This window comes from Staurois parvus, unplaced genomic scaffold (genome assembly GCF_062004578.1).
Source record: "Staurois parvus isolate SC_StPar_1 unplaced genomic scaffold, SC_StPar_1.0 ptg000546l, whole genome shotgun sequence".
NCBI classification, from domain to species: Eukaryota; Metazoa; Chordata; class Amphibia; order Anura; family Ranidae; genus Staurois; species Staurois parvus.
Window position 1 is genome coordinate 3,648,981 of NW_028318342.1, and position 26,450 is coordinate 3,675,430.

The 26,450-nt window shown below is 39.3% G+C and overlaps 1 protein-coding gene across 1 annotated transcript in view; it reads left to right on the forward strand.

Moving 5' to 3' along the window:
• Positions 1–26,450, forward strand: part of CRIM1 (cysteine rich transmembrane BMP regulator 1) — a 1,025,033-nt gene that overhangs the window by 139,351 nt on the left and 859,232 nt on the right. Inside the window, exon 2 of the mRNA XM_089690902.1 lies at positions 5,942–6,115. Within this exon, the coding sequence (XP_089547028.1) occupies positions 5,942–6,115 (174 nt within the window). The remainder of the gene's footprint in view (positions 1–5,941; positions 6,116–26,450) is intronic.

The following is a 26,450-nucleotide window of genomic DNA, read 5'->3' on the forward strand; positions in this document are numbered from 1 at the left end:
GCAGCTTGATGTCCTTTTTCCTAGCTTGGTGAAAACATTGTGGTAGGAGAAATGAGCTAGAGCAAAATAATGGGGTTTCATTTGTATATGTATTCTGCCTGAATTGTAAAATGCACTGAAACATACATAAATGAGCCCTAAATGGCAGCCAGCTGTGCTTGCCTGTTCAGGTAGTCGAACAATCCTTGTGTTTTGTACAGACATGTACATCAGCATCAGGCAGATGTGCACATTTTGTAATTAGGAAGTGGGTGCAACAGAGTGCCGGGTTTTCTGCCAGTAAAACAAAAATACCCATAAGCCAAAAAATACAAATGGTGTATTACTTTTGTTCTTCAAGACTGCTGAGCCAGGAGATGTCAGGAAATGGTGGCTGTCTGCCATACACATCCTCCCAATGTTTGTTGGCACTTTTCTGATTTGACTGAGGATAGTTTTTTAAATTATCTGAGTTTGTAATTCTCTCTCTTTTGGTAATGGCTGTCATGATTGGTTTATGTGTTAGAGATCTAAACTGCCTCGTGTTTCCTGTAATGCTGCTAGGTGTGTTTTAGAATGGCCAGGACTTAGGATAGGAGTAATAGCCATTGCATTATTTACATCTGAACTCTGATCTACAGTGGGGATCGAAAGTTTGGGCACCCCAGCTAACAATTTGTATTAATGTGCATAAAGAAGCCAAGGACAGATGGAAAAATCTCCAAAAGGCATCAAATTACAGATTAGACATTCCTATAATATGTCAACAAAAGTTAGATTTTATTTCCATCATTTACACTTTCAAAACAACAGAAAACAAAAAAATGGTGTCTGCAAAAGTTTGGGCACCCTGCAGAATTTATAGCATGCACTGCCCCCTTTGCCAAGCTGGGACCTGCCAGTGTCATGGATTGTTCTCAATCATCGTCTGGGAAGACCAGGTGATGTCAATCTCAAAGGTTTTAAATGCCCAGACTCATCTGACCTTGCCCCAACAATCAGCACCATGGGTTCTTCTAAGCAGTTGTCTAGAAAACTGAAACTGAAAATAGTTGACGCTCACAAAGCTGGAGAAGGCTATAAGAAGATAGCAAAGCGTTTTCAGATGTCAATATCCTCTGTTCGGAATGGAATTAAGAAATGGCAGTCATCAGGAACAGTGGAAGTCAAAGCAAGATCTGGAAGACCAAGAAAAATATCAGACAGAACAGCTCGCAGGATTGTGAGAAAAACAATTCAAAACCCACGTTTGACTGCACGATCCCTCCAGAAAGATCTGGCAGACACTGGAGTTGTGGTACACTATTCCACTATAAAGAGATACTTGTACAAATATGGTCTTCATGGAAGAGTCATCAGAAGAAAACCTCTTCTACGTCCTCACCACAAAAATCATCGTTTGAACTTTGCAAATGAACATATAGACAAGCCTGATGCATTTTGGAAACAAGTTCTGTGGACCGATGAGGTTAAAATTGAACTTTTTGGCCAGAATGAGCAAAGGTACGTTTGGAGAAGAAGGGGCACAGAATTTAATGAAAAGAACCTCTGTCCAACTGTTAAGCATGGGGTTGGATCAATCATGCTTTGGGGTTGTGTTGCAGCCAGTGGCACAGAGAACATCTCACGAGTAGAAGGAAAAATGGATTCAATAAAATTTCAGCAAATTTTGGATGGTAACTTGATGCCATCTGTGAAAAAGCTGAAGTTAAAGAGAGGATGGCTTCTACAAATGGATAATGATCCTAAACACACCTCGAAATCCACGGGGGATTACATCAAGAGGCGTAAACTGAAGGTTTTGCCATGGCCTTCACAATCTCCTGACCTCAACATAATTGAAAATCTATGGATAGACCTTAAAAGAGCAGTGCGTGACAGACAGCCCAGAAATCTCAAAGAACTGGAAGACTTTTGTAAGGAAGAATGGGCAAAGATACCTCAAACAAGCATTGAAAGACTCTTGGCTGGTTACAAAAAGCGTTTACAAGCTGTGATACTTGCCAAAGGGGGCAGTACAAGATATTAACTCTGCAGGGTGCCCAAACTTTTGCAGACGCCATTTTTTTGTTTTCTGTTATTTTGAAAGTGTAAATGATGGAAATAAAATCTAACTTTTGTTGACATATTATAAGAATGTCTAATCTGTAATTTGATGTCTTTTGGAGATTTTTCCATCTTTCCTTGGCTTCTTTATGCACATTAATACAAATTTTTAGCTGGGGTGCCCAAACTTTCGATCCCCACTGTATTTACATTTTCACAGGGGGCAGCCTTGGAAGATTTACAGAAAGACTAGATTTGTTAGAAGCCAGGTAGTCGTAAATGCCTAATTATTGCAGGTGACTATATGTGTGTGTTTGTGTGTATATATATATAAATATATATATACACACACTACATTGCCAAAAGTGTCCTGACCTCAACCTGATAGAACACCTTTGGGGTGAATTAGAGCGGAGACTTCAAGCCAGGCCTTCTGGTCCAACATCAGTGCCTGACCTCACAAATGCACTACTGGAAGAATGGTCAAACATTCCCATAGACACACTCCTAAATCTTGTGGACAGCCTTCCCAGAAGAGTTGAAGCTGTTAAACAGTACATCATCAAGTGCAATGCAAAACATTGGATGCAGTGGTGTAAAGCACACCGCCACTGGATTCAGCAGAGCACTGGACAGAGCAGTGGAGACATGTTCTCTGGAGTGTCAAATCATGCTTCTCTGTCTGGCAATCCGATGGACATATCTGGGATTGGCGGTTGCCAGGAGAACGGTACTTGCCTGACTGCATTGTGCCAAGTGTAAAGTTTGGTGAAGGAGGGATTATAGTGTGGGGTTGCTTTTCAGGGGTTGGGCTTGGCCCCTTAGTTTCAGTGATGGGAACTCTTGAGGCGTCAGCATACCCAGACATTTTGGGCAGTTTCATGCTCCCAACTTTGTGGAAACAGTTTGGGGATGGCCCCTTCCTGTTCCAATGTGACTGCACACCAGTGCACAAAGCTAGGTCCATAAAGACACGGATGAGTGAGTTTGGGATGGGGGAACTTGACTGGCCTGCAGAGAGTCCTGACCTCAACCTAAGAGAATACCTTTGGGATGAATTAGAGCAGAAACTGCGAGCCAGGCCTTTTCCTCCGACATCAGTGCCTGACCTCACAAATGCTCTTCTGGAAGAATGGTCAAACATTCTCATTGCCACACTCCTAAACCTTGTGAGCAGCCTTCCCAGAAGAGTTGAAGCTGTCATAGCTGCCAAGGGTGGGCCAACTCAATATTGAACCCTACGGACTAAGACTGGGATGCCATTAAAGTTCATGTGTGTGTAAAGGCAGACGGCCCAATACTTTTGGCAATATAGTGTGTGTGTGTGTGTATATATATATATATATATATATATATATATATATATATATATATATTGGGGGATCACCTTCCCTGGGAAAAAGGTAGTCCAGACAGCAGGTTTTTCTTAAAAATCTGACTTGTAGCCAGTTTAATTTAAAAGGTTGCATGCACCATAAACAAAACAGAACAGAAAATAAATCCTTGCTATCCAGGCACTAACTAAACAGTCTCACAGGTGAAGGGCTTCTCCCTGTCACCAACAGAACAAAACAGTGTGCAAACCTTTTCCTTTCTTCTGCAAAGCAAACTCTTTCATCCACAGCTCTCTCAGGTATGGCTCCCTCAGTCTCAGGCCAAGAGCAACATCTTGCTCCAGTCCTGCTTTATTTATACCACCTGCTGGTGGTCATCAGTGGACCGCAAAATCCGGTCCGGAACCAACCCTGCCAAAGTGGCCTGGAAATTCGGACTGGTCTCCACCTTAGTCTCCTAGATATGAATGCATGCGAGGTGACACATAGAGGTTTATTTACTAAAGTTGGAGAGTCCAAAATCAGACTCCCTTCTGCATAGAAACCAATCAGCTTCTAACCTCAGCTTGTTCAATGAAGCTTTGGCAATGAAACCTGGAAGCTGATTGGTTTCTATGCAGAAGGGAGTCTGATTTTGGACTCTCCAGCTTTAGTAAATAAACCCCATAGCGTCCATCAATCACCTCACCTTTTATAATGTAAAAAAATAATGTGTATATATATATATATATATATATATATATATATATACACACAAGTAAAACTGTGACTTTTAATTTTACAGGTATAAAATGGGATGATAGCGTGGTGGTGCTACTCACAGTAGTAAGTGGCAAGTGTGCCCTATTACTGATAGGGTGCGCACATGTCACGGGCCCGTTCAGAGACAGTTAAGATGGCAGACAACAGTGTTAGTGCATGCCTGGAACAGCGTGTGTTGATCAAGTTTCTTGTGAGCGAAGGCGAAAAACCTGTGGATATCTACAGAAGACTTCAAGTACAGTGCGGTAATGAGTTAGTCAGCCGCAGTAAGACATTCAAATGGTGTAAACATTTCAAAGATGGCCGTACGTCCGTCAGTGACGATCCTAGCCATGGGGGTTCCCAGCCCACAGCAGTCATTCCTGTGAACATTCAGCACATGGAAAGCCTGATCCTGGATAATGGACTCATAACCTGTTGTGAAATTGCACAACAGACAAATCTTTCTGTGGGAATGGTGAACACAATGATGATGAAGCAAACCTGGTCATCCTAGGATGGATCAGGTGTGTTGACAAATCTTTCTATGCCAAAGCTTTTCAGGCATTACTTAAACGCTGGAATAAGTGTATAAATGTAGCAGGGGAATATGCTGAAAAACAAATGCAGTTTAAACTCTTTGAAATGTGTAATTCTTTCTACTTCTTTCTTAGTTGACCAGCTGCAGTTGCAGTGGTTCTTTGTCCCCTGCAGAGGAACTAGTAAAAATGTATCATGCTGAAAAGAACACTATTGATGTGGCATATGTGCTGTTGCTTCCCTGTATGTTAGTGTGGGTTTTTTTTTATTAGTTGATTTCAGAAGGATTGAGTAAAACAATGATAACATACTACCCTACACACACACAAAGTGTAGAACACGTTTACAATGTGTCTTCAAAAGGGCTTTTTTTTTTTTTAGTGTGTCTGTATTGTAAAACAAACACATTTATTCTTTCCCTGTTGCCAGAGCAGCCAGTGGGCACCTAAAATGTGTTTGTTGCCAAGCACTGCAATTAAGTGATTTGCTTAGCTTACAATAGTAATGTTTCACTTGGTTTCTTTAATATGGCTTGTGTAAGTGGGCGTTGTTTCTCTGAAATTAACATTTGTTTGCAGCGCAGTTTGAATGCAAGTCTGCAAATTTTAATTCACTTTATTGGTGTGTTGTAGATGGCCTTTCTTAGGCCACACTTGACTTGCATTGCTTTGCATTTCTTTGGATGCAGCAGGTCCCATTGAAGTCCATTCATGTTGCAGTCAAAGCAAGACAGATGCAGCCTCATCCTCTGTTCTGTGTTCAACCACTCATACTGGAGTTAGCACAATACTCAAAATACCATCTGCACAAGCCCTCACTTACTTACCTTACTCTAGGTATATTAAACAAAATTATTTCCATAAATGTTTTTAAACACACAATAGAGACTTTTTTTATAATATCAGCAAATATTTTTTTTAATACAGTCATATATTTGTTGCCATAAAAACACAGGCTTGGTGTTTTCTTCCAAATATTCTGAAATTCTTATGGGGTTTAGGTGAACAGCAGTTTGGCTTAAACTCATTTAGGACATGGTGCTGTATTCCCAAATACATTTATTACGAGGGTTCTTCAAAAGTTTCCATACTTTTTAACATATGCGCAGAAACTTTTTGAAGACCCTTCATATATACTGTATCATGACATTGGTACTGTAGGTACTATCATTATTCATGTATGTTACACTTCATTATAATTGCACTGAACAGAGTGTGTCTGCTTTTCTATGTTTTCATATTAAATGTATTAATATAAATATATTTAAAGCCATTCAATTCATTTATATGTTTATATTTTAGATGAAAATTGGGATGATGACCAGTTACATGGATTTGAACCTTGCAATGAAAATTTTGTGACGGGTTGTAATATTATCAATGGGAAATGTGAATGTGACACCATCCGGACCTGTAACAGCCCCTTTGAATTCCCAAACCGGGACTCATGTTTGACAGCACTGAGAAGAATTGAAGGTAACACTTTTTCCATATACTGATTCATTTTGAAGGGAAAGTTTTGATCAGTGATACCAAAGTGGTGTAAAGTGATCAGTAATTTTGTGCTTGTGGTATGCTTATGGAATGATGTTTAACAATTTGTGATTATGGTCTCCTGTTTATCAAGGTTTTTTTTGGCTATTAGCTTGTAAAATGTAACCAGCTATGGGCACTGGACTTGCTACACAAGTGCAAAAAAAAATGTATTGAAGTGCACAGTGCTTGTTTATTATCTTCTGTCCTTTTGTCCTTTCTGTATGTGGAGGTTAAGTCTCCCTTCTTCTAGACGTAAATAGTGCCCCTTGCCCTCTGTAATGACCTGAAAGTGAATACATCCACACCAAGTACACTATATGGACCACCTATATATTTATACATATTGATCATGTCAGATTTTATAGTCTCTGGATTGCATAAAAATATCATTTTTGCAAGCCAGTATCGCCAAAAGAAAGCTTTGTTTGTTATAATTGTACAACATTGTCAAAAGTATCTTTATTTTTAAGGACAATGTTATTGCTGAACAAACAAGCCCATCGCAGAAATGGAAAAATTGCTTTGGTCTGTAGAGAGGGGTTGGGAAGACGAGAGAGTGGAACTAGTTAAGAAAAACATTTTCTTTTTTACTGAGCTTTTTTGATGCAACTTCAGTGCAGAATTTTAAGGTAATACTCTGGCTTATCAGCATGGGAAGATGTATCTTGTTGTTTTATGTTATTTAAAATCAGATTACACAGCTTGTAAGAGCTGTAAGGATTTATTCTTTGAAACGTGTACCTGACATTTTGTTTGCTATATTTCATCTGTTTTAATTTAATGCAGTAAAATAACAAGTTTGCAAACCTGTTGTGAACCATGGCAATATAACATATGAGGAAAATGCTTGGACCTCATGCACACTGGACATTTTTGCTATCTCTCCTAGATGCCTTTCCTCCTGGCAGTGGTGTTTTGGTAGAAAAAAAATGCTTTACATTTGTAAACTTGTGTAATATGTTTAGGTGTGACGAGTACTTGGGCGTTAATTAAAATGTTACTAAACCCACAACAGTAAATTCAGTCTGTATGTGCAGGAAAGCATGCTTGTTCTATTCACTGTGGAACTTAAGGAGTTAATCCTCCACAATATGTAAAAAAGCTGTTTGATCCTGTCTTCTCCAATCCTCCCATTCTTCTGCTCAGCACAATCCATCTGCTGATAGTACAGAGCCTTAGGAGGAACTCTTCAGATGCTTAGTTTGGTGTGTATTGTTAGAGAGGTTTTTTTTTGGGGGGGGATGGTGCATGTGATCAGCACAGGGCCAGTCAGCACTGTCCAAACAGAGGGTCAGTGGTCATGCAGCCTCATAGGACAGTCAGAGGAGAATGAAAACTTCCTACAAACTTTAACCAGTGCTCGTCCAGACACTGATAGAAGGCATAACACTGCTCTATACTGCTAATGAGAAAAGGTATAGCAGTATATATTTCCTAAAACAATTGCATTTCCATGTTCTGTGTACTGTGAGAGACCAGATGTAGTGAATGCTGGTTCCTGGTTTAAGTAACACTTTAAATTAATTGGCCATAATAATAATATATTCTGGCCATAGAACCTGCGTTACACAGGTTTACATGCGTCAAGCATTTTTTTCTTCCAAAAACTTGCTACTCCTAGATGCGCTGGCAGCGGTTTTCTCTGCCTTTAAACATCCCTTCCTCTAAACTCCTCTAATTGCCTGTGTGTGCATGGACACATAAGCTAACATGCAGGGCCTATAAATATAATGTGAAAATGATATAAATATAATGTGAAAACAAAAAACACCCTTTCACCTACACTAATTCCAAATTGGAAAAGACTTTCAACCCCCTGAAAGCTTAAACTCAAATCAATAGATCCAAACAGGAATCTACCCTCTTTCAATAAATAATCCAGCTATATGTGCAACAACAAAATTTTCCCCATATAATTTCTACAAAATCATAAAGTCCAGTGTCTCTGTGATTTAAATCCAATAATATAAAGTCCAGTGTCTCAGTAAAGAAGAAAAAATAATAAAATTCAAAAAGTGTATTTCTTGCAGTGTTGATTGTTGTGAAAAACCTCAAAAATAAAGAAACTCACAATAGTGCATTACCATAATATCACACAAAAAAAAAAAAAAAAAATTATATATATATATATAATACATGCACACACAAATGTGTATCATAAAATTGTGCAACCTTTAAGTGAAAAAAATATATATTAAACACTTGTGAAAACCTTCCAAAAAGGAAAGGTAATAAAACACTCGTGCTCATAAATTATAAAATTATGAAGTGATCCACTTAGTGAGATTCCTACCCACACGTGACACTTCTAGTGAGTAAGGCCAATATACCCTTACCAACAGTAGATAGAACTCACGCCTTTTGTATATATTATCTGGAAATCCTCCAAAGGAACTTTATCCTCCTCTCCTCCTTCGCTTTCTGTTAAGATGATATTACCATGCCTTCCACATACATAGATCTATGAAGCATGACGTACCTCCATATATGTTTAAAGTTTTAATAAATCCACTTGCATTTGGAGTTGAAAACATAAGTAATATAAACAATTTTGGACAAACCCCACTGAGTGGGGATTACCAGGCAGTTCCCACAGTTTCCCAGGCAGTCCACACTCGAGTGTCCAGTGATTCCTCAACAAAGATGGCCGCTGTGACACTTCCTTTTTTTTTTTTTTTTTTTTTTTTGTGTGATATTATGGTAATGCACTATTGTGAGTTTCTTTATTTTTGAGGTTTTTCACAACAATCAACACTGCAAGAAATACACTTTTTGAATTTTATTATTTTTTCTTCTTTACTGAGACACTGGACTTTATATTATTGGATTTAAATCACAGAGACACTGGACTTTATGATTTTGTAGAAATTATATGGGGAAAATTTTGTTGTTGCACATATAGCTGGATTATTTATTGAAAGAGGGTAGATTCCTGTTTGGATCTATTGATTTAACATGCAGGGCCATTTAGAGGCAAAAAAAACCCCGCCAGACGCCCTCTAAGAGCAGCGTCAAATATGTCCAGTTTACATGAGGCCTTAAAGTGGTAGTAAACTCTTTTTGCCAATTTTTATGTACAGGTAAGCTTATAATAAAGCTTACCTGTAGGTAAAATTACATAATATGCACCGTTTAGGATATATTCCAGTGAGAAGCAGCTGGTGACATCACCGGTGCATGTGCTGTGAAGGAACGGCATACCCGTGCCGTAAACTGTGTCTCCCATGTGCATGTGACGCCACCGCTGCTCGGCCAATCAAATGGTTGCAGCCCACAAACCCTGATAGAAGACCAGGCTTAGATGGAAGCCTCTCCAGTGGTGACAGCGCACCGTTGGAGGGCGTCTGTTTAACCCCTTCACGGCTTTGTCAGCTTCTTCCTCTTTGTGTGACTCCTCACGCTTTAACTCTAACCCAGTGTTAAGCTTTTAGAAGAGAGTGACTTGTACCCCACTGAGCGCATTACTCGTGGCTGCGTTGATTTTGTGATTGTCATTTAAAAAATTGAAATTATTATCTGTATTAGAACTTCAACACCTGTAAATGTATTTTCATTTGTAAAGAAAACGTGTTTATCTACATTTATTATCTTGGGCATTATAGTGCTGAAAATAAAACTACATAATTTGTCAGTAGCTCCTAGAACGAATAAATTTGTTTACAAATAAGCTTCTGGAAAGTACTGAGTTTAGAAAGAAATTATTGTTTAGATATGTGATGGATAGAAGCTACAGAGAACACAGTAGTTTGATAACAGAGTGAGAGTGGCTTCATGTGTCGATCACGGCTCATTTTCACGCTACTTACACCTCCCTGTGTTTATGAGTCATTCTCTTTCTGCATTTCATGTGGTTATTTCTGTGTACCATTAAGCACCATCATAAAATCCTCAAGCATAGTTTGCTTTAGTTAACTATAGAATTGTTTTTTGCCTCTCATGTTGTTCTTAGCGTTTCCCTTCATTTTCTTTCTGATGTTTTTGATGGTATAACGCTTTAATCATGTATGCTAACCATACTTTTGCTACTGCTGCTTTTGGGGGCATAGACATCTGTATCAAACAAAAGAAGTAACATCCTGTTCAGGGGTTATTTACTTGAAAAATTTTACTAATTTAAACGTTTTGTAGTGATATTCTTTTTGTATTGTAAACATACAATTCTTTCAGCCAACCAATAATACTTAAATCATTGAACAATTGGGATTGAAAGTGTATGCGTTCTTCATACAATCTTTGCGTAATATAGGGGTTTGACTGCAAGCATCTGAATCATTCAGACAGATGCAGAGTATACACAGACCGAAAACTGGATCAGCGAGAACCGGCCAGCTTCTGGTCTATGTGTACAGCTATCTGTTCAACAGTAGCCAGTCTAACATCTGACTTCTGTGGAACGGTCTTGCTGGAAAACCAGTATTCAATCAATGCTTGCAGCCAATGGCCCCCCTGTCAGAATACAATGGCGCAATAGGAGACAAGCATCACACATCTTTTGTGTTGATTCAGGGATCTGTCAGATTTTTATTTTCATTCAACCCACTGGTTGACCAAAAAAAAAAAACTGAATGTGTATATCCTGCTTTGGATTAATAAATAATTTGGCCAGTGTTGGTGATCTGAGGGCCTTGTACTTTGTTGTATGGGCCAGTTAAACAAGAACTCCACATGGGATAAAAATATAAACTACCGATGTAGTTTTAACTAACTTGTTAAGTTATGTTTCTATTTATGGTAAGCTTCAAAACATACCTAAATTACATACACTATCTTGCCAAAAGTATTGGGTTTAGTGGTGCACCAAAATGAAAATTCTGATACCGAAACCGGAAATTCAGGATGCACTTGGCCAAAAACAGAAACCGAAATGAACCGTTTTTAAAAACAATATATATTCTTTGGAAAAAAATACACTTTAATGATTAAAAAAAACAAACCACAATATATACCCCACTTTTTGTAAAATATGAAATATGATGTTACGGCGAGTAAATAGATACCCAACATGCCATGCTTTAAAATTGTGCACGCTCGTGGAATGGTGTCAAACTGTGGTACTTAAAAATCTCCATGAGTGACTCTTTAAAAATTTCTACAGGTTTTGATATACAACGCACGTTTTTTGATATCCCTCTTCGTGAGTACCATCGTTACCGACAGATTAGACACTTTTTTAATTCACATTTTGGCCTTATACCATCCTCCCCGATTTCCTTTTTTGAACGTATCAGCTGTGACTCTCCCAGAGGTGAGGGTCTTATTTCTGAGAGGAAGATAGTGGTATCACCTTTTCGAATGAGGATTGGGATTCCATGGTGGATAACATATGTAAGTGCTCTAGATCTCTTTCTGTTCGTGAGACGGCCCTTAAGGTTTTAACCAGATGGTATTATACCCCATCAAGACTACATGTACTGTTCCCACAAACATCCCTTTTCTGTTTCCGGGGCTGTGGCCATGCAGGAACTTTGGTTCATATATTTTGGGACTGCCCGACCATATCTTTGATTTGGTGCAAGATATCTGAGGTGGCTACCTCACTGGCGGGTACCCAGGTGTCTATGCAGACCTGTTTATTGGGGGCTCATATCCCGGGGGTCTCTGATGCCATTATGAGATTGATACATACTATATGTATTGCCACTTGCCTTGCATTGGAAGTCCAATACTGTACCCTTGAACTCCGTTTTACACAGAATTGATACTGTAATGCTCATGGAACGCATTCACTATACCTTACTGGATAAGATGCACTTATTTGATAAAAATTGGGAGTCATGGAGGGATTATAGACATTTATTGCATGATTAATTACATTCCCAGTGAAAGCTGAATGGCATATACTGTTGACAGACGTATCATTTAACCTAACTCATTGTTTACACATTTCATATGCTTGCTATCTAATTTTTTTTCTATTCCTCTTTTTTCTTACGTTAATATACTTTTCTGTAATGTACTATTCAAAAGTGCCTTGTTTTTGCTGAAAGTTTTATTTGAAAATGTACTGTTGTTTTACAGTCTACTTTTATACAATAAAATCATTTGTAAACAAAAAAAATTTCTACAGGTTACCAGTGTAAAGTTACAGAGGAGGTCTAGTGCTAGAATTATTGCTCTCGCTCTGATGTTCATGGCGATACCTCACATGTGATTTGAACACCGTTTACATATGTGGGCGTGGCCTACGTATGCGTTCACCACTACGTGCGAGTAAGGGGGACGGGGGCACTTTAACCACTTCAATACCGGGCACTTTTACCCCCTTCTTGCCCAGGCCAATTTTCAGGTTTCAGTGTTGTCGCACTTTAAATGACAGTTGTGCGGTCATGCAACACTGTATCCATAAAAAAGTTTGTATAATTTTTTTTCACACAAATAGAGCTTTCTTTTGGTGGGATTTAATCACCACTGAGTTTTTTGGGGTTTTTTTTCAATAAGCAAAAAAAACTGAAACCTTTGAAAAAACCCCCCACATTTGTCTTCGTTTATGTTATAACATTTTGCAAATAAATACAATTTCTTCATAAATTTAGGTCGAAATGTATTCTGCTACATTTCTTTGGTGAAAATAGAAGAGAAACACAACGCCTCTGAGTGTAGACTGCAATACGTTTTAATGGTAAAACATAAGTTAAACAACTCACATGTAAATGATAGTAAGTAGGCTCATAATGGGTTAAAAATGCACGTTATCCAAATTAATATATGAATATATATATATATATATATATATTGTACAATAAGTATTAAGACCTGTATGAGGACTATGTAAACATGAAAACAGTGACTGATAAATATACATATGAATAGTATGAGAGTATTAAAAAACTAATTCTTATGACAAAAGCGGACTTGTTTGTCTGTAGAGTGAATGCTGGAGACGGGTGTACATTTGCAAGAAAGATAAGCTCAGAAATGCGTTGCATGCTTATGACGTCACACGCCATCGCCGCTGCTCCGGAGTTCACAGGGGTTTGCCAGGCTTCTACATTAGGGTTTCCATCTCCATCTCTACAGCGCTCGCTGCTGTCCAGCTGGCATCCTGCTCATGGTTCCTGAACCCAGCAACAAGGTGCTGTGCAGTTTAAACCCATTATGAGCCTACTTACTATAATTTATATGTGAGTTGTTTAACTTATGTTTTACCATTAAAACGTCTTGCAGTCTACACTCAGAGGCGCTGTGCTTCTCTTCAGAGCCATTGCTTCCCTCTATCACAGCTCGCCGGGTGTATTAGACTACACACTCTCCTGTCAACTTCTGATTTCACAGTCATCGAAGAGACTATGTGGACTGCCCATTCCATGCGCCTGCTACCCCTTTGGTGAAAATACCCCAAATTAGTGTATAATATTTAGTCTGTAGGAAAGTTGTAGAGTCCACAAACCATGGTATATATATCTGCCAAACAATCAATTCTGATGTGCTGACAGCCCATCTCATTTCCTGAGGCCAGGATAGTACAAATATCCCCCAAATTACCCATTTTTGGAAAATGGACAGTCCAGGGTATTTAGTAAGAGGCATGGTGAGTTTTTTGGAGGTTGTAATTTTTTATTACAATTTTTTAGAAAATTTAGAAATTAAAAGAAAAAAAAATCACAGTTTTGTTTTCTTTTTTTAACATATCGTCACCAGTCCAGTACAGTGTTATTATAAAACTGGTGTGGCGGTGATCAGGGACACTGACTGGTAAGAGTATGTAAAAAAAATAAAAATAATTGAATTTTTATTTTTTTGAAATGTTTCTATTATTTTTCCTTTTTTTTACTATTTTTTTTTTTCAACACACTGTGACCAAAGCAATACAATGTTACCATAGTAACATAGTATAGTTGGTCACAGCGGTCATATGACATGTAACGAGTCGGTGTAGTGATATGCCATCGGCCCTGTCCCTTAAATAAAAATTTTTAATCACTTTTATTCCTATCACAAGGAATGCGTGCGTCCCCTGTGATAGAAATAATTAGCGGGTCCTCTTTATGGAGAGATATGGGGTCAATAAGACCCCACATCTCTTCTCTACAATGTAAAGCATTAGATCAAAGAAAGCATTTATCTAGTGCTTAAAAAAAAAAAAAAAGACCGGAACCGGAAGTGACATCGGTCCTCCAAGGGCATAGAGATGAGTGGAGGCCATCTTTCCTTCACTTATCTCTATGCCCAGCGCCGGGATCATTCGGTGGTTTCTCAGGTAAGGCTGAGAACTACCGAGCAGCGGCGGGTGGGGGGGCAGCAGCGCGAGGGGGCAGGATTATTTTCAGCACCTGTATTGGTGCTTATTTTCATATCAGCCATAGGCCGATAGGGGTGTTTTTGGCTTGATGTTTATTGGCATCCCAGTCTTAGTCCGCCGGGTTTAATATTGAGTTGGCCCACCTTTTGCAGCTATAATAGTTTCCACTCTACTTGGAAGGCTGTCCACAAGTGTGTTTAAAGTGTGTCTATGTGAATGTTTGACCATTCTTACAGAAGCGCATTTGTGAGGTCAGGCACTGATGTCGGACGAGAAGGCCTGGCTGGCAGTCTCCACTTTAATTCATCCCAAAGGTGTTCGGAGTGAGGTCAGGACTCTGTGCAGGCCAGTCAAGTTCCTCCACCCCAAACTCGCTCATCCATGTCTTTATGGACCTTGCTTTGTGCACTGGTGCGCAGTCATGTTGGAACAAGAAGGGACCATCTCCAAACTGTTCCCACAAAGTTGGGAGCATGAAATTGTCCAAAATGTCTTGGTATGCTGACGCCTTAAGAATTCCGTTCACTGGAACTAAGGGGCCAAGCCCAACCCCTGAATAACAACCCCACACCATTTCCCCCCCCCCGACCAAACTTTATACTTGGCATAATGCAGTCAGGCAAGTACCGTTCTCCTGGCAACTGCCAAACCCAGACACGTCCATCAGATTACCAGACAGAGACGTGTGATTCGTTACTCCAGAGAACATGTCTCCAATGTTCTGTAGTACAGTGGCGGCGTGCTTTACACCACTTCATCCGACGCTTTGCATTGCACTTGGTGATGTAAGGTTTGGATGAAGGTGCTCGGCTATGGAAACTCATTCCATAAACCTCTCTATGCACTGTTGTTGTGCTAATCTGAAGGCCACACAAAGTTCTTTAGAAGGTCTTTAGTAAATGACTCTGCCGACAGTTGGCGACTTCTGTGCACTGTGCGCTTCAGCATGCACTGACCCTGCTCTCTCATTTTACATGGCCTACAACTTCTGTTGTTTGCAGTTGCTTCCACTTTGTTATAATATCACTAACAGTGGACCGTGGAATATTTAGGCGCAAGATAATTTCACGGATGGACTTATTGTAAATATAAACTGCTAAATACCCTTTATCATCAGACGTTAGAGCAGTCTTATAACTTATATCTGTGTCCAGCCCATCACTAGCTAAAGCTGGTAGGAGGAGTTTTCGTTCTGTTCTAGGAGGATGCAAATCCCCTGACCTCTGTCTGGACAGTGCTGATTGGCCCTGAGCTGATCACATGTATTTTCCCAAGAAACAAAAACAACCTCTCTAGCAATACACACTAAACTGAGCATGTGCATGCCTACGGTTCAGTCTCGAGGTAAGAGGTGGCCGCTTGAAAAAGGGGAGGAACAGAGAAGAAAGGATCAAACTGCCTTTTTACACAATGCAGAGGATTAACCCCTTAGGTTCCACAGTGATTATAACAAGCATGCTTTACTACATATACAATACAAAAGGGATAACAGGCGCATGGTGTGGCAGTCCATGTATGCTTGATGAGTTCCAAATGGGCAGGGGTGAAGGTAGTCCAGTAGGCACTAAGGGAGCTGCGTAAGAGCAAAGCATAAGTCTGCAGAAGGGAAACAAAGAAACTTAATAGAAAGATAAGTAGTAACTCACATCTTAGAATTTTATAACAGGCTCATGGGTAAGAGGGAGAGACGTCTGTAGCCATATGTTGTTGTGTGACTGATCCAGAGAGGAGATCGATTGAGTCCTCCAGCAGGTGGTGCTGTGCATGCCTTTGCCATGAGGTGCCATGTTGAACTTCCAGTGAACAGTATGAGAGAGTGAGAGCGATAACACCAAATTTAACACCCCTGCTCCCCATTCACACCTGAGACCTTGTAATAATAACGAGTCACATGACCCCGGGGAGGGAAAATGTCTAATTGGGCCCAATTTGGACATTTTCACTTAGGGGTGTACTCACTTTTGTTGCCAGCGGTTTAGACATTAATGGCTATGTGTTGAGTTATTTTGAGGGGACAGCAAATTTACACTGTTATACAAGCTGTACACTCACTACTTTACATTGTAGCAAAGTGTCATTTCTTCAGTGTTGTCACATGAAAAGATAGAATCAAATATTTACAAAAATTTGAGGGGTGTACTCACTTCTGTGAGATATTGTATATATATAAAGCTGTAGACACATGCAACATTTTCCTTCCAGAAAGTGTGCTGCTATTTTTCAGGAGGAATTTTAGCAAAAGCTGTGTTTTTCAGGGTGCTGCTGAGGCACAACTAACAATTCTCCATATGTTCTCCAAAATGGCAGATATTCACTTTTTGAGTTTAGTCCCACTTTAAATGCATGTATGTTAACATATAAGTAAAGGCAAAACTTTTTTGTTTAGTTTTGGATAGAGTGGAGAGGGATTAGAACACCTGTCAGTTTTTATTGCTGTCTGTGCCCCTGTTAGGGAGATTCATCCTCTCTATTTGTCCTGGTTACCATTATCCTTGAAAGTGAAAATAAAATCCCACATTTTGAATTGTCCTCAGAACAGTAATAAAGGGGAAATCTTCCGACACAAGTTCTAGTGACCTGGGGGTCCCCAAGGGCATTTCGTTAATTTGCACAGATTTCCTCTCACTTCCTGTTTTGGCTTTTGGACAGGAAGTGAAGGAAAATCTCCCCAGTGGGACACAGATGGCAGAAAAAAAAATCTGACAGGGGTTATAACCCTCCCTTGTTCTATCCAAAATGAAAAAAAAAGTTTTGCCTATATTTCTAGTATAAAATCTACGGACACACTGGAGCTCTGGTTGGATTCTTTGTCCTCATTCCAGGGTCTCAGATTTTATAGTGTACAACTAAGGCTAGCACTCTTTTCAGATGTTATCGTACTGGTTCTATCTGATTCTTGGAATTAGGTCCCACATCTGATGGAAAATACTAAAATGTTCTCAGGCCTTGAAATTAATCTTGATAGGGGTGAACCCATGTTCTTAGAAAAGTCACCCCTGGAGGCTGAACCTGCTGTGGGCTTGTTAAAGTTGATTATAATTCTTACCTAGGCGTCCATATACCCTGGCAGATACAAGATTTTTATGGTGTGAACTACAGCGAGTTGATACAATATAATTGCAGAATTACCCACATGGAAGAAAAATATATTTGAAATATATTTTAAAAATATTCTTCGCAAATATATTGACATATATTTGCAATGCTACAATTTTGGCCAAATTCAATATATTTCAAAATATATTTTTATATAATATATATATATATATATATATATATATATATATAAATACATTTCAAATATACTGTGTCTTTAAAAATACAAATCTAAATTTTTGGAATGCATTTACAAATATATATAAAAATATATGTTAAAATGGCTTTTTTATATGTTAAAAAAATCTGAAGCATATATTTAAAACAAATATTTTTTAAAATTGATATTTTTAAAATATATTCTTCAGATTTTTTTGCTAGTTAAATAGTAAATGCAAACAAAAGAGACTAAAAGTCAACAAGGGCAGAATATGAATAGATGCTTACCAGCTTTTAATTTCTGAATGTACTTACGTATAAAATATCCCTGGAATTCACTTTTAAGTATTTGTAAAGTGCTGCATGCAGCAACCTGTTAAGTATAATGTTTTCTTATTTAATTTAGCTGATGGAAAGCGTTATCTGACTTTTATATTGGTTACAGCTTTTTACATAAAACAACTGATGATGCTGAGCTGTGCCCTATTAGCCTACATTCACATAGGCGATGAGAACCAGTGCGGATTGTAGCAACAGGAATTAGATTCCTGCTGCGGCTTTCAGCGGCTAGATGCAGCCGCCTGCCCCATTCACTATAATGACAGGCCGCAAGTATTCATGGCTGTCCACACAGCCAGCGATTACCAGCAATGATTGCTGCTGGATGCACTTTGTGTGTGACCAGCGGCGATCATCGCAGGTAATCCCTGGCTGTGTAGAGGGTCGCAAATATCTGCAGCCGCCGGCGACCTTACACAGGTTCACAGGACTGGCTGCTACAGCCACCTGCACATGTCAACAATGTGCTTTAGTGCAATCAAACACAGGGCCCTGTATAGTCCCAGCTTTTGTGGATTTGTTGTTAACTTAATTTTAAAGGAAATATTGAATGAAGCAAAACACCTTTGGAAGAATGTTGTTTAGATAGCTGCATTTCCAAGCCCATGTGCCATGCATTAGTTCAGAAGCTGCAAAGTTTTAGATGTCCTAACTAGAATGTAGTATGTGAGTTAGGAAAACTCTACTACCATCAGTTGGAGTTATTTTTACACTTGGACAAGTGACCAATTCTTTGCTGCAAACATCCATTCATGTGCAGTTAACCCTCATGTTTTATGACCTGCGACCTGCATTTCATTGACAGCTTGGTGTACCTTGAGGTTTTAGGACCTCTATAAACAGGTATTTTGATACCTATAAGGAATTTATTAATATTTAAAAAAAAAATAGCTGTGGAATTTAATGTGGTATTCAACTGGCTGTCTGAAAAACATAAATTAAGCAAATTATATTTTAAGGATATGCAGTGTGTCATATGGAAGAAAAAAAAAAGAAAGCTGCTCGCTCACAGCAGGCTGATATTTTACCACAATTCCCCTATCCTCTGTAGTAAACAAATGGACAATCAACTAAATTCACTGTGTTTTTCAAAGTGTGTTTATGGATATTTGATATTTATTACCAGTATTGGTTTGTTAATTAGATGGAAAATGCAAACAGAAGAGACCAAAAGTCAATAATAAGGGCAAAATATGAATAGATGCTTACCAGCTTTTAATTTCTGAATGTGCTGTTTGCCAGAAAAAAAGTCATGTGCCACAAATTCGAGAGCAAATTGTTCACTTATTAGATAATTCCACAGCTTTTAATAATAGAAAGAAATTACACGCACACACACGCACACTAAAGAAGGTTTACTGGAAATTTGTTGTTCTTGGACTTCTCATAATGGCCTTTGTTTCCAAACACCCATTTTTTATCACATTGATTTTTCAACCATAGGGTCCAGTTAGTTGTCAGCTATAGAGAATACAATCTTCAAGAAGAGGGTTCATATCTCCTGGCCTCTACATGAGAAGATTAGAAAACCTCTGCTAGGGGGAATGAGTTGATCGATGGACTTTCTTTGTTGTCAGAAAGGCTCGAAGGGGGATATTTGTATCCAAAACGTTGCATGTCATCGGTATTCTTGAGCAAGTCATTCTAACAGCATATTTCTTGTGTCATACTAGATTAGCAGTCGTTTGAAAGTAAGGATATTGTAAATGACCATGAAATAACGAGGCTGCATTTATTGTGCGTTTTCTTAGAAAACTTGTGTCGTATGTTAACCTTTAATTCTAACTGTGGACTTCATATATCACTAAAATAATATATCACTAGAGATTATTTTTGGTAAATTGACATACAGAGTTGAATTTGACCAAGAACAATAAATGCGCAGATTTTAAAGCATGACTTCTGACTGATATTTCTTTAACCAATTGCCCTCCAGAGGGCCCTCCATCTTGACCAGGCCATTTTTTGTGATACGGCGCTGCATTACTTTAATTGACAATGGTGCGGTCATCCAATGTTGTACATAAATTAAATTGATGTACTTTTTTCCCACAAATAGAGCTTTCTTTCGGTGGTATTTCATCACCTGTGCGGTTTTTATTTTTTGCGCTATAAAAAAAAAACAATATTTTTGACTATTTGCTTCAAAACATATCCAGTAAAAAAAATTTAAAAAATAAAATTTCTTCATAAGTTTAGGCCAAAATGTATTCTGCTACATGTGTTTGCTAAAAAAAAAAAATCCCAATGCATGTGAATTAATTGGTATACGTGTATAGCGTCTACAAATGGCGATATATATACTGGAATTTTTATTTGTTTATTTTTTTACTAGTAATGGCAGTGATCAGCGACTTATTGCGGGACTGCAGTGGGCATTTTGACACTGGGGGGGAACTGACATCCCAATGACACTAATACAGTGATCAGTGCTCATAAATAGCATTGACACTGTACTACTGACACTGGGCAGTAAGGGGTTAACATCTGGGGCGATCAAAGGGCTAACAGTGTGCTGTGTGTGTTTTACTATATAGACAAGCTGCTACAAAGCAGCCTGTGCGTGCTGACAGGGGAGAGACCTGTGTTGTTTACATATAGACCTCTCCCCTGTCAGCTCCGCTGACAATCACCGAGTCACGGCTGAGAATCTCCGGCCGTGATCTGGTGACTGACAGGCCGAAGATCCAATAGCGGCGACAGTAGGGAGCTTGCGCGCCCCCTACCCAGAAATGCAAAATCACATATATACATAATTTTGCGCATCCCTGCCACCCTGTAGCAGTACTTCTGCTATAGGGCGGTCAGGAAGCGGTTAAAAAAACCACACAGTCTTGCATCGTCTTAGCTTGCCCTAGCGTGTTTCGGTGCAATATAAAAATTAGCTTGGAAAACCCTTCCCAGCTGAAAGAGCATTCTTAGTGGCCTGGATTGTCTGCAGATAATGTTGATGAGAGTCATTCCAATGATCATCTGATTGGGTGACAGTCATGTAGCCTTTGGGTGTCTTAAAACTGACTTTTTGGCCGAGGGATGCACTGATACCCTTTTTTGATCGGCGAGTATGAGTACTGATACTTTCAGTCAAGTACTCGCCGATACAGAGTACCGATACTTTGCGGTGCAATTTGCTTCCATATAAAATGTATAGACGCAAATTGCACTGCAAAGAATAGAATGCGATTTGAGCAGGAATGCGATGCTGACCAATCAAAAGCTGTCTAGCCCAGACTGTTATCCCTGCACTGATCGTAGAGAAAGCTGCAGGGATTTGAGATCCCCAGCTTTTCCTTCTGTGACAGCATGGGATCAGTGTGAGCCTGGGTTCGCACAGGAGCATTGGGGAAAGTGCATGTGATTTGGACAGGAATCACATTCCTGTTCAAATCGAATACTCATGAAAATACTTGGTAGCGGCATCGGTATCCGTGCATCCCTACTTTTGCAGATGTATCTGGTCAGTTTTATATAGCTAAACCATGCTAAATTACAGACGCTCCATTGCATCACTAATGGTATCTAATTAAAGTTGCACACACATAGACAGCTTTGGTAAGGCAAGTGAAATATTGGTAGAATCCAGTAAAACACCCATAAACGTAACCGTTAATATTAATAGAACCTACATTAAGATTCAATTCTATTCAATTTTTTTCAGTCTTTAACAGAGTGAGAACTTTGGGTTTGTACCTCTCTTGCCTTGTCGAGTTACATCAGAGTCTGTGCTCTCTGATTACTCCAACTAAGCACAGAGGCTATCAGGGGCAAATGTTCAGTGTTTTTGGTGATTTACTTTCTCCTAATTTATTTTTTTGTGTGTGAAATTGTCTTCAATCCTACGTGTTCTGAGATTTTTCTTCCTCTTTGAACTTCTGACAGAGTTGTTACTCGGACTTCATCAGCATATTGATAGGATGAGCTGCAAAATAAGTATGCTTTGCATTGACAGCCTAACATTCTCTCAAATGCCAGGAGCCTTTCATGCTTTTTCACCAAGCCTCTGTTTTACAACCAAGTTTTTCTGCATCGGCATTTCCAATATCTTGTACTTGGAATGTAGCCCTTTGCTATAAAGGTTGTAGTGTAGTCTTATTGGTACATTTTGACTAGTATCTCATTGTTTTACAAAATATGGATTTAAATAATTCATAAAAGAAAATAGTCAATAGTTGTCCTTGAAACGGAAACAAAAAAAATGGCTTCTAGTGAGAGAGCTTTAGCAAACCATGTCAGTCTGTTATTGAAACTGGATCTGGAATCATTTGTGGGTTTTTTTGCCAGATTTAACAATTTCACAAAAAAATGGTAAACTGTGGATTGACATATGAAGAACAGATAAATAGTTTTGTGTAAATATTTACCGCTGCATCTATGCCCTTCCAATCTACCACCTAAAAGTTGTAGTGTAGTCGACTTACTGCCGCTTTCTTTTATTCGCACCATATAGGCTAATTGACATTTCCAAATTTCAATGTAATATCAACATTTCTCAAGTAATGTGATTGATCTCCAGGACGTTTGTTCATACTGACTTGGTATTTCCCCTGTTGAAGATGCAGAGAACACACTGTGATAGTAACTAAGGAGTTCATACATCATGAAAGTTTTAGTAGAGGTTGTCCAATGTGAGGTGAATGTGGCTATACACAAAGAATAAGGTCTCATGTTTGGGATCTCCTCATTGATTTTTTTAATTAATTTTTTATAACAAAACTAAGGGAATACAAATTATCTGTAGTACATTCGTTATAATTTTATGAACATTTACACAAAACATATTTGCAGGTACAACCAAGTAAATTGGTCAATTGTCAGTTTAATTCCAAGTTGGATATTTTCACGTGGTGGATCTGTGAATAAATTGTGTGTCCTAAGTTTGTTAGCTACTTAACGAAGGGAAACCGTAGAGATAATTCAAAGGGATAATTAGGGCAAATGTGTGTGTATACCCCATGTGGTCTTCCAAAGAGGATCATTGAAAGAGGTCATAATATGTTTGAAAAAACTGTTGCCATGTTAGTAGGTGGCATGGTGAGGTGAGTCAGGGGGCTCACACATGCTGTATTTAGCCAGGACAAAGCTCAGCTGATGCAGGGATGTCAGGAAAGAAGGGGGGGAAAACAGAAGGGGGTATAGGGACCAGCAGATGAAAGTGCAAAATAGGAAGGAGGAAAAGGTAGAATGGAGTGAGTTAATAAGCTGCTGCAAGGCAGCCCTTTCACAGTAGAATGAATTTTGAGAGAGGGTCACAGCTCTATACTCATGAGTGGTTCTGTCCGAAGGAACACATGTTATCAAATTTCAATTCAGTACCCCTACGGCAGTGGTGGCGAACCTATGGCACGCATGCCGCAGCGGGCACGCAGGGCCCTCTCTGTCGGAACGCAAGCCAAATCACCCAAGCATTGCTCCAGCAGCCGAGCATCAGATAACAGCGCATATAGGGACCATGCGCATGCTCGGAAAGAAGTAGCAGCACCAGGCGATGGCGTCATGAGCCACGACTCATTAGCCACGACTCGTCCAAGCTTTCGCATGGTCAGTGACTGCCAAAGATATATATATTGGACTGTCTGTGAGTTTTAATATATTCGTTTTTATTAACACAAGATTTTCAGTGTTGGCACTTTGCGATAAGTAAGTGGGTTTTGGGTTGCCATTTGGGGACTCTCTAAAAGGTTCGCCATCACTGCCCTAAGGGATCTGCTGAGGTCTTCCAAAATGTTGTAGCCATTTATTTTTTCAAATCAGTATTGAATGGATGCTGAGGAGGATTGTTTCCAAAGCACCAGAATGCTGGCACAGATTCATTTGTTTGTGTATTCACCAGTTTCTTGAAAATCACATATGTGTATATAAAGCACGTTGAGATTTTGACAGAGATTGTCATACACTTTTTTTCTTTGCCTCTTCTGGAACTAAAATCCTATTACAAGTGACCTTAAAGCAGTATTAAACCCAAATCAAAAAATACAACATATTGCATGCAAGCTTAAAGTAATATTAAAGGAAAAAAAAAGTCTTACTCACCTTCTCTTTGCAATGTTTTTGCACAGAGCAGTCCTGATCCTCCTCTTCTGGGGTCCCTCACAGGCAATCCTGGCCCGTCCCTCCTGCCAAATACCCCCAGAGCAAGCAGCTTGCTATGGGGGCACCCAAGCAGGTTTGCTTCAGAGCCGCTGCTCTGCTTATCCATTCACACACACAGGCGCGGATTAGCCCTGCCCCCTTTCTCTCCTCATTGACTCACTGGCTGTGATTTACAGCAGCGGGAGCCAGTGGCTCCTGCTGCTGTCTTAGCCAGTGAGAAGGGAGATTCCCTGGAGAGCCGAAACTCTCTTGCAGATCGCAACCTTGAGCCTTTACAACCACCTTTAAATAGAAAACTATTACAGCCACCAGAATTGGAACGCTGCAATATAGTAAATGTTTGCTTTTGGGTTTAATACTTTAAGTAATCTTTAAGTAATACATAGAGGGTACATTATTTTGCAAGCTGTGTTTGGATGTGAGCTGGAAACGCCTGCTAATAAAATTATCTTCAGGCCTTATGCTAAAAGAACAACGCCCCCTTCTATTTTCTTGTTCTGTATGCTGTAATCATGTAACATTTGAGCAATGTTCGCACAAACAGTTACATAAATACAGCATACAATACAGTCTGGTTAAGATGAGCTGTCATGTCCTGTACATATCTTTTTAGTCTCTGGTGTATATGCTAAGAATATTTAGTGACTGAACAGGAATTGCATAAGATACAGCTGCTTCCAGACACTTTCAGCTAGTTAAAGTTAAACCCCAGTCATCAAAGCTTTCACATAAGTATTTTCCACATTAGCCATAAAGGATGTAAATCCATGTTGTGTGCACCAAATGCATTTGCAAATCCAGTTATCAACTTGTAAAATAGAAGTGATATCATCACTGTGCTGTACATAGCCTGTGCAGAGTGCAAAGCTGTAGAAGGGGCCCAGTAGCCCCAATACCCCCCATCCCCGCCACCCCACCCCACTTTGCCCTCCTCAATAAATGCTGTAAGAGGGGACAGATGCACGACCAGTCACCCTGCTCAAGGGGAGAGCAGCAATGACAGCTCTTTCTTACAGGAAGCTTCTGTACAGAGACAAAGGGGTTTATTTACTAAAGCTGGAGAGTCCAAAATCAGACTCCCTTCTGCATAGAAACCAATCAGCTTCTAACCTCAGCTTGTTCAATGAAGCTTTGGCAATGAAACCTGGAAGCTGATTGGTTTCTATGCAGAAGGGAGTCTGATTTTGGACTCTCCAGCTTTAGAAAATAAACCCCAAAGTGTCATGTTGGATTACTGCACAGAAGACTACACATCTGTTGTATTTAGACAGTATTTGCTTTTCACAGAGTTCAGCTTTAAATCTTGACCAGTCATAGAGAAGAGCAGATAAATCTGGACTTCAGCCTGGATGTTCACAACATTTACCTCTAATTTCAGTTTGTATTCATGCATTAAATTAATATGCACATTCTTTTCTGTTAGCCATAATGCAGTCCGAAAGTTTAGTTTCTGTTTAGATACAGAATGCGGTAGGGCAGTTTCACCTTATTGCATATATAGTTAATCTTTTGCAGCTTACATCTGTTCAATATATTGGCCCAGTGGTTCAATTGTAATGTGTACAGACATCAGAAGCTGCTACAGAATGACTTGCTGTTGAGGCAAAGGTTCATTTGAGTGAACTTGTATTGGAAAAGGTACTTAAATCCTTTGAAATTGTGAAATTGTATAAGGGCCCTTTCATATGGGCTTTTGGTCTGGATCTGTTTTCTGATGAATTCAGACTGAACCACAATGTTTGTCTACGGGGGGTGGATAGAAATAGAAATGGGTCTATTAATATCTGAGCCAGTTTATGTCTTTTTTGTTTTTGTGGACATAAATGGATGTAAACTGGTGTATTGACTCTGTATTGACCTCTTCTCTTTAAAAAAAAATGGATTGGTCTTAAGAGCCTTTCACACAGGCCTTGCCAGCTCTGTGCAGCAGGGAATCTGTGAATGGAATTTTAAATCGAAGCTGTACAGGACATGTCAATTTTGTGACACCCATGCCCTTTCAGGCTGCATTCACACTTGAACGTTTTGTAGCTTGAAGCTCAAAGCTCCAAAAAAGCTCAAACTTAAAAAATCAATTGTTCTCTATGGTGCCTGTTCACACTTGATTGCGCAAACAGGCACCACAGAGAACAATTGATTTTTTAAGTTTGAACTTTTTTGGAGCTTCAAGCCACAAAATGCTCAAGTGTGAATGCAGCCTCAGTCTCAGTCTGCATTTTGACAGTGGATATCTGTGAACTTTTGATGGCTCTAGTTGGGCCATTTACATCAGGCTAAGGCCAGCCACGGGTCGAAATTTGACTGATTTTTTGTCCACAAATTGGACCTAAGAATAATCGGCCGATTTTAGTG